Source organism: Rissa tridactyla, chromosome 24, assembly GCF_028500815.1.
Source record: "Rissa tridactyla isolate bRisTri1 chromosome 24, bRisTri1.patW.cur.20221130, whole genome shotgun sequence".
Lineage (NCBI taxonomy): Eukaryota > Metazoa > Chordata > Aves > Charadriiformes > Laridae > Rissa > Rissa tridactyla.
The window spans coordinates 1,094,098-1,102,490 of NC_071489.1; the positions used below are offsets into that span (position 1 = coordinate 1,094,098).

Here is an 8,393-nt window from a genome sequence, read left to right on the forward strand (position 1 = left end):
GCTCTCTCATCCTCAGCTACAGAGCTGAAACTCAGTCCTACGCTTTTATTTAATGAACGACACATTTATGAACAATCAAATGATCCTCGTAAAAATTTTATTGAAGGACATAAAAACATCCACGACTACTTGCCGAATAATGCAGCCTTTCACTGCAAAAAAAGCTTAGTCTTTCCTTTTTTTTTTTTTTTTTTTTTTTCCGGGGGGGGTATTATTATTTCCCCCTCCTCTCTGCAAAGATGCTCCTTATACTATATATATATATAGTATTATTTTTTTTACCCTTCCTGAAGACACTTATTTCTTAAAGCAGGACTAGATGTGCCTGTGCCCCACAGATCTCCCAGCTGCTGAGCAGCCTGAGGAGGAGACAGCGCTGCAGAAGATGACAAAAGCCCCCTTTGCTTTTAGGTTCAAAGCTTCCCCCCCCCTCCCAGACACCCCCCCCCCCCATTAGCTCCTTTCTCCAAGTGGGGAGCCCACCTCCACCGCGCTTCTCCCCTTCCCACCCATATTCCATTTAATGTATCCATTAGAGGCTGGAAGCTGCAGAAGCAAAGGACAGAGACAAATTACGTCAAGAAATAGTTCCTGGACTACCTTCCACAATTACCTTCCACCTTCCCCAGCACCAGGGCAAATCCTTCCCCCCCCCCTTCCACCCTTCCACTTCCCCCCCCGCCCCCCCATCCAACCCCCGGGTAAGAGCATCCCCCCGGCTGAAGGACCGGCCGAGCCTCCCTCCTCCCCATCTCCGCCCCATTTCCATCCGTTTTGGGAAAAGCCGGGTTGCGTTATTAAAAAAAAAAAAAAAAAAAAAAAAAAAAAAGGAGAGAGAGAGAGAGAGAGAGGGAAAAAAAAAAAAGACCTGCGGATTGATCCACGCTATATTTTTGGGTAAATACAATCACGTGAGGGCGGGCAGCCAATGGCACACTGGGAAAGGCTGAAAAAATAATTACCTGCCCTGATTGTTCTATGAGAAGATAAAAAGTACACATACAGTTCATACAATAATCTTATGAATGTAAAAGAGGGGGGAACCATGTCGGCTTCTGGCCCCATAAGCAACTACTATGTTGACTCCTTGATAAGCCACGAGAACGAAGAGCTCTTGGCCTCCAGGTTCCCCAGCTCTGCCTCCCACCCGGCTGCTGCCCGACCGTCAGGATTAGTCCCGGACTGTGCCGACTTTCCGTCCTGCAGTTTCGCCCCAAAACCGGCCGTTTTCACCACCTCCTGGGCTCCCGTCCACTCCCAGTCCTCGGTGGGCTACCACCCCTACGCCCCCCAGGCGCCCGTGGGGGCCGAGCCCAGGTACATGCGGACTTGGCTGGAGCCCCTCGCCGGGGCCGTCTCCTTCCCGGCCTTCGCCCCCGGTGCTCGCCCCTACGGCCTGAAGCCCGACGCCTTCCCCGGGCGCCGGGGGGAGTGCGGCCCCGCCGACGGCCGCGGCTACGCGGACTACATGTACGCGGCTCCCGGGGAGCTGAGAGACAGAGCAGCGCAGACAATTCCTTCCCCGGAGTCCGAAGCCATCGCTTCCAGCAAACACAAAGAAGAAAAGCACGAATTAGACCCTAGTAAGTCGAAGTCATTCTTGTTTACGACCGGGGAGGCATTACGGCTTCCAGGACCCTACTCAATAAAATGAAATTACCTTAGAGAGAGCCCGACCCTAAAACTCCAGATACGCAGGAAGATCTGGGGGTTTGAGCGAGTCCGTCTCGCAGAGCCGGAGAGCGAATATCTCTACTTTGTTTGGGGCTCTTTAGTCTTTTTTTCCCCCTTTCCCCCCCCCCCCTTTTTTTTTTTGCAAGGAGGGTCGGAGTGGGGGGGCTGTTGGCTTCTTTGATCAAATATTCATCACCTTCCACCGGGGGGAATTAAAAAAAAAAAATATAAATAAATAGAGGAGGAGAGTGCGTGTGTGAGAGGGAGCGAGAGGGGGGTAGGCAGAGGGAGAAGCCTCTTCGCTTTCAAATATTTCCACTTTCAAAGAACAAGGAAGAGTTGTAGCTGGCTGGAAGTGAGCGTATTGATGTGGGGTGGTTTTTTTGGGGGGGGGAGAGGAGAAGGGAATATCTCTGGCTAAATGCAGAGGTGTCTCTTTATCTATTTTAAAAATCAATAAAAGCTCCACCGGTGCAATTATTCATAAAATGCTCCAACACGTGGGAATAAATGAAAAGGTGGGTGCCCTGGGCGGGGGTGGGGGTGTGTGTGTAGGGGGGAAGTAAGGAGGAAAATTGGGATTGTAAAGGCAAAACTCAGTGTGTGGAGGCAGCTGAGGGCAAAAGGCAGCGAGCGCAGGACATTGGACCATACACTTGAAGAAGAAACATCTTCTGCAGCCCAAGTGAGGAGGGGGGGAACTCGGGGGGGGGGGGAAAAAAAAAACAAAAAACCAAGCCAAAACAACCCAACCCAGCCATCAGGAAACCTTGAACATTGTAGTGGCAGAGAGTCAGGTAACGGCCATCATCATCTTCACCTCCAGCCCAGAGGGGACCAGCTCTGCGGAGGGGACCAGCTCCTCGGGGGTGCAGGCAGGAGGGCGGCTCAGCTCCCGGCGTTATATCAACCCCCCCCCCAAAAAACCACCCCAAACCCCCAACCCCCTCCTCGCCAAACCCTCCCGGAGAGGAGCCGAGGACGTTGCGGGGGGCACCCGCCGGGGGGACCGCACGCCCCCGCAGCATCTCGGCCATGCCCGGGACCCCCACCCCCCATCCCCCCCCCCCCGCCCCCGGCCTAAGGTTTGGGGTGATCTGCGAGCGATAAAACGGGGTGTCAGCAGCTGGGAGCACCCTGGTGCCTCGGTATCTGGCTCTCGATCTGGGAAGGCGCTCACACCTCTATTTATGACAGGCGGGCTGGTGCCAGGCACCCTCGTGATAAAAATAAAGTCGAAGGAATCAGGGGGCGAAAAGTCTCCTTTTTGCTGGCAGGCAGCTGCCTAAAAAACGGGCAGGGGTTGGGGGGGGGCGGGGGGGAAACCCCTCTCTCCCCTCCTTGGGTTTTCCCCCCCTGACCCAGCGGGGATGGGGCAGTAAGCGTGGAAGGTCCACGCAAGGAGTTGGAGGAGGAAGGAGGGGGGGGGGGGGATAAAGGGGGGAAAAAAAAAAAAAAAAAGGCCATTTCTGGGAGCCAGTGGGACATCTCGCGTGTCATCCTTAAGATATTAAAAAAACAAACTCGGCTTTCCAGGTCTGGGAAAGCTTCTAGGGAAAAGTATTGGAGAGCTGAGGTTGTAAAAAGAGTTTATGGGCCTATGAAATGGTGGGAATTTTGACTTTTTATGACTATGTTCTTAGATTACTGCTAGTAGCAGTCATGTGGATAATTATTATTTTAAACCCATTGCTACAGTTTTATTTACTGAAACTTTTATGTGAGAACAGCAGCAAAAGAGAAGGAAATGACCCCTCCAAAATAAACAGATTAAACTCTTCTGAAGGTCACTTAAAATATTTAGGTAAGATCTGCTAATTAAACAGGTTTCTTTCTATAGATACAGCAGGGCGTGGAGGGGGGGGAGGGAAGAAAGGCCAGCTGTATACATTGATTTTTTTTTTTTCCCCCACCAAAAATATAAAAAAAAAATCTTCTTTCTCAGACAATCCCGTCGCAAATTGGATTCATGCGCGCTCCACGAGGAAGAAAAGATGTCCTTACACAAAGTATCAGACCCTGGAACTGGAAAAAGAGTTTTTATTCAATATGTACCTTACACGGGACCGGAGGTACGAAGTAGCCAGAGTCCTTAATCTCACTGAACGCCAAGTCAAAATCTGGTTTCAGAACAGGCGAATGAAAATGAAGAAAATGAATAAAGAAAAAACCGATAAAGAACAGCAATAAAGTTGGCAAAGTCCAGTCAATGAGAAACGAGGGTGGAGAGAAAAAAAAAAAAAAAAAAAAAAAAAAGAGAAAGAAAAAAAGAAAGAAAGAAAGAAAAAAAAAAAGAGGCTGTTTTTGGGGGTTGAAATGTTTCTGACTTTGAATGTGCGGATGAATGTTTAGCATTATAGGCAAACACAGCAAGCGTTTTGGGACACGAGTCTTTTCTAAAATGCAACTAAATAAAAGAAAGATGTTTGGGGGGTTTGTTTTCTCTTCCTGTCTTCTTCCTTGTTTTGTCCTCCTCAGAAAACAAACACAAGAAGTACTTGAATTTTTATTATTTTTTTTTTTAGTATTTTATTTCATAAATTAAACTTATCCAGTATTTTTATTTTTTAATTCCGCGAGCTCGTGAGTGAATATTTTGTACAAAAGAGAGGAAAAAGAGAAAAAAAAAAAAAAAAAGACTGAAGGGAATTATGGCTCAATGATGTTCTGTCATGGTGTTGAACGTTTCTGCTGTACTTATTTGTGTATTTTATTCTCGTCTCAGAACCGTTCTGTAATATTGTTATGTTCGCTATTGTAGAGCAGCTCTATGTAAATATACCTAACGTCACGGGGAAAAGCAAAAAAAAGAAAAAAAAAAAAAAAAGAATCAGTATGTAGGTGTCTTTTTATTGAAAGCCCTTTGGGAAGGAGCAGCCCCGGGGCTTGGCCGGGCGGTGCCGGTGCCGGTGCCTCGGCGGGGCGAACCCGAGCATCCCCCGCAGCCGGAGGAGAAGCGGAGATTTCTGCTTCCTTCCCCAGCACTTTTCTATTTCAAAGTACCATAATAAAAAGGCGCTGAGGTAAGGGTTATATGTGCCATCAATTTTTAGATTGGGATAATTAATTGTACTAATTTATGACCCCGGGCAATCGAAGGATATGTAAAAAGGCTAAATATGGATGCTGGGAATAGAGGAGCTGGCAAAGGCATCCGCTCTCTGCCATCCACTCCTGCCTTATCGATGGGTTGCCAAAACTTGGAGGGTTGCTGGAAATGCTGCTTCTCGCAAGACAGCCCAGGAGAAAAGGGGGGGGGGAATAGATAAAATAAATAAATGTGTGGGGTGGAGAAAGGATGGAGGGGGGGGAAGAAAGAGTAGGGGAATAAAGAGATAAAATGTGCGGTGGCGATGCGGCAGCCTGAAAATTTTCCTGGAAAAATATAAAAATAAAGCCAGACCCCCCCCTCCCTTGGCCCTGGGAAGATTGAAGGGGAAGAAAAAAAAAAAGGGGGGGGGGGGGGGAGGAAAGGGTTGTTGGCTGCGTAAAGGTCAAACCCCCCCCCCCATCCGTCCTGGCAGGGGCTGGTGCTGCAGTGGCTTGTGCGGAGGCGAGAAATGCGCTGCCCACAGCGCAGGGAGCCGGGATTTATCAATGGCTCCTTCTCTGGGCGCTTTCCAGGCTGCTGAATGAGAAACAAGAGGCAGGAGATTGTATAAAAAATGAGCAGCGAGGGATGTTTAATCATAAAAACTTGTTATAGGTCCCTTTCTTTAATGAAATGAGTGGAGCAGCGTTTTAATCTTTCTAATCAAAACCAGATCAGGCGAGCGAGATACGTTTGTCGCCCTCGTCCCAGTTCCTCCGAAATAAAAAAATCTGGAAGCGATTACTTCTGCTGATCTCATAAAATATTGCTCTTTAATATTTCTTGCTGAAGCATTTGGAGGTTTCTTTTCCTTCCCCTGATTTGTGTCCTCGCTTTTAAAGCGGGGTCTATTTTTGTCACCGGAGGGGGACAGGCGCACCGCGGTCTATCAGCGGAGACATCCCTGGTGCAGGGGAAGCTAAAAAGCCCTTTTACAATCCCAGTTTTGTGCTAGGTCTGTTTGGAAAAAAAAAAAACCTTAACGAGCGCAATGAAATGGTCAGGTTAGAAAACATTTTAGCAGAGCGAAAGATTTATGGACCAAGAGAAAAAAAAAAAAAAAAAAAAAGAAGAGGAAGAAGGGGGAAATCTTTCTACCTAAGTCATGTCATCTTTATTTTTTTTATTATTATTATTAGTAGTATTATTATTATTTTCCCTCCCGTCTGCTTCTCTCCCCTCCGTTCATCCCACCTCAGATAAAGGATAAAATCCTGCAGGGTTCGGGAAGCGGCTCGCCCGCGTCCTCTTCGCGAGGGGGGAGAAATCATCCCCGTTTTATCATTATTAATTAAGAGGTGGTGGTGGTGGGGAAATATAATAAAATAAAAATGCCGATCATCATTTGGACAGGACTTTGGAGGCAGTTTCGGACCCGGCTCTCTGGAGGGGCTTGTCAGGAGCGTTTAGCGATGTTGAAAAGCCATGATCTATGGAAGTTCATTTTGGCCCCCCCTTTCATTCAAGCGGATCTCATTTCCAGTGCGACCACAGCCTGCTCCCTCCCCCTGCCCCCCCCCTCCCTTTCCCTCCCTCCCCGGACCCCCCTCTTCCCTCCCCAGCCCTTTCCCCCCCCCCTCCCCAGGCCCTCTCCCTCCCTGTCACCCCCCCCGACTCCGGCCAGACCCCCCCCTCCAGCCGGCGGGCAGCGCAGGAGATGCCCCTTTGTCTCCACCGAGCTGCTGGTTGGGGTTTTCTTTTGTTGGTGGTGGGTTGGGTTGGGTTAAAATCCTGCCGCAGTTTTAGTTCATGTGCAAGGCCCCCGGTATCCTCAACCTCCCCCCCCCCCCGCCTTGTCCCCCGGTGAAGGGTTACACCAGTTATAAAATGCCATTTGGCCCTGCTGGGAGGCTGCGCTGGTGCGGCTCAGCCATTGAATTTCTCCTCCACAGCAGCCAGCGGAGAGGGGGAAAAAAAAAAAAAAAAAAAAAAGGAAAGAGAAAAAAAAAAGAAAAACCCACCCCAGTGCGGCTCAAAATAAATAATAATAATTTTTAAAAAGAAGAAGGAAAAAAAAAAAATAATAATGCGGCTTGCACCCGGCAGCACGCCCTGTGGCCAGCCTTTCCCCGGATTAATGTATCAAAATGCTCCAATTTCGGCATTCTTTGACATATGGCGCGTGTGTGCAGCCGCATACTGATACAGCTATTGTGTGCCGGCGGTGGTGAACATGCACATGTCTTTCTGCCCGGGGAGAGATGCGCTTGTAGCTCTCGGAGAGAGAAAAAAAAAATATATAATAAATATATATATATAGGCGTGTATAAAAGGTTTGGGTTTTACTCCTTTTTTTTTTTTTTTTTTTTTTCTTTTGGGTCGGGTGCGTGTGTGGTGTGTGTGTGCCGGGTTTCAAATCTGCCCTTTTGTAAGGCACACAAAACCGACAGGACCCTCCAGCTGTCCATAGGTACATTTCCGCAGCCAAAAAAATGCCACTTTTACAACTCTGTTTGTCTCCCTGCTATGCGGGGCTGAATAGGAGCGAACAAAACAGGACCCTAGATCTGGCTAGACGTCTGGCTTTAATTGCTTTATGGTTTAAATAAGGTGGGTGCTCTTCCCTTTGAAACCGGATTATTGGAATGTTTTGTCTACAAGCTACAAACAACAGACCCCCCTCGGACGAAGGGAGGTTTAAAAAAAAAAAAAAAAAAAAAAAAAAAAAAGAAGAAAATCAAACCCCAACTCTCCAAGCCAAAACTGATAAAAGAGGGGAGGTGGGGAAGGAAGGTGTGGGTGGGGGGGTGGGGGGTGGCACATCTGGTGGGTTTGTTTGGTCCTGCGTGCGTGTGCTGCTTTATTTTTGTTATTTTCATGGGTGAGAAAAAGGGAAAATGGGGGGAAAAAATAAAGGAAGGGGAGTGGGAGGGGGGAGAATGACGGCTTTTTAAAAAAAATCCTGAGTGTTTCCATAGGGGTGGCTGCTGGAGCGTCGCCTCGCCCCCCCGCCCTCCCCGCGAGGGGATACGGGTAAGGGATTATCGGTTATAACGCACCGCCCGGTAACCCGCGGGGGCCGGCGGGGCTCCCCCACCCCCCGCAACCCCGCGGCGCTGCGCCCCGCCGCGGCCGCGAGATGGCGCTGTTGCCCAATGTTAGCGCGGGGCTACGCGCGGCGGGGAGCGCCCCGCGCCCGCGGCTCCCCCGCGCCCGCGGAACCGGCTCCGCGCCCGGGGACGGAAGGGGGAAGGAAAGAAGGGGAGAGCGGAGGGGGGGTCCGCGGAGCTGCCTGGCTTCACTCCCCGCCATACACACATACCCCCCGCACGGTGCTGAAAAAACCCACAAATAGCTATTTTTAATGCTTGGGTTTGGGGTTTTTTTCCGCGGGGAGCGCGGAGCGGCGCTCAGGGCTGACATCTGACGGCGCGGGGAGCGCATAAATGTATAAAAAATGCTTGCACAGAGAAATTGCCTATTTTGAAGTGGTTGTGGGCTGGTTTATTTATTTATTTTCTTTTTCCTTTCTTCCTCTTTATTTACGCACGTCACGTATCTCTCCAAAGCCTCCTCATTTTGGGGTGGGGAAGGAGGGAATGACATTTTTCAGTGAAGGTCAGGGCAAAGGGAGAAAAGGAGAGGGGGGGCGGATAAAATAAACTCCGGGGGGGTTACAATGAAACAC

The 8,393-nt window shown here is 49.3% G+C and overlaps 1 protein-coding gene across 1 annotated transcript; it reads left to right on the forward strand.

Moving 5' to 3' along the window:
* The first annotated feature begins 998 nt into the window (after positions 1-998).
* Positions 999-3,864, forward strand: HOXC9 (homeobox C9). The gene is made up of 2 exons (XM_054183170.1): positions 999-1,583; positions 3,620-3,864. The coding sequence occupies exons 1-2, from the start codon at positions 1,022-1,024 to the stop codon at positions 3,862-3,864; spliced, it is 807 nt and encodes a 268-aa protein (XP_054039145.1). The 5' UTR covers positions 999-1,021.
* The last annotated feature ends 4,529 nt before the right edge of the window (positions 3,865-8,393 follow it).

Bases quoted from the DNA above. Each gene is read 5' to 3' on its own strand.
- HOXC9 (XM_054183170.1), top strand. From the start codon at position 1,022: ATGAATGTAAAAGAGGGGGGAACCATGTCGGCTTCTGGCCCCATAAGC. The intron at 1,584-3,619 runs GTAAGTCGAAGT...CTTCTTTCTCAG, and splicing joins AAAGCACGAATTAGACCCTA to ACAATCCCGTCGCAAATTGG.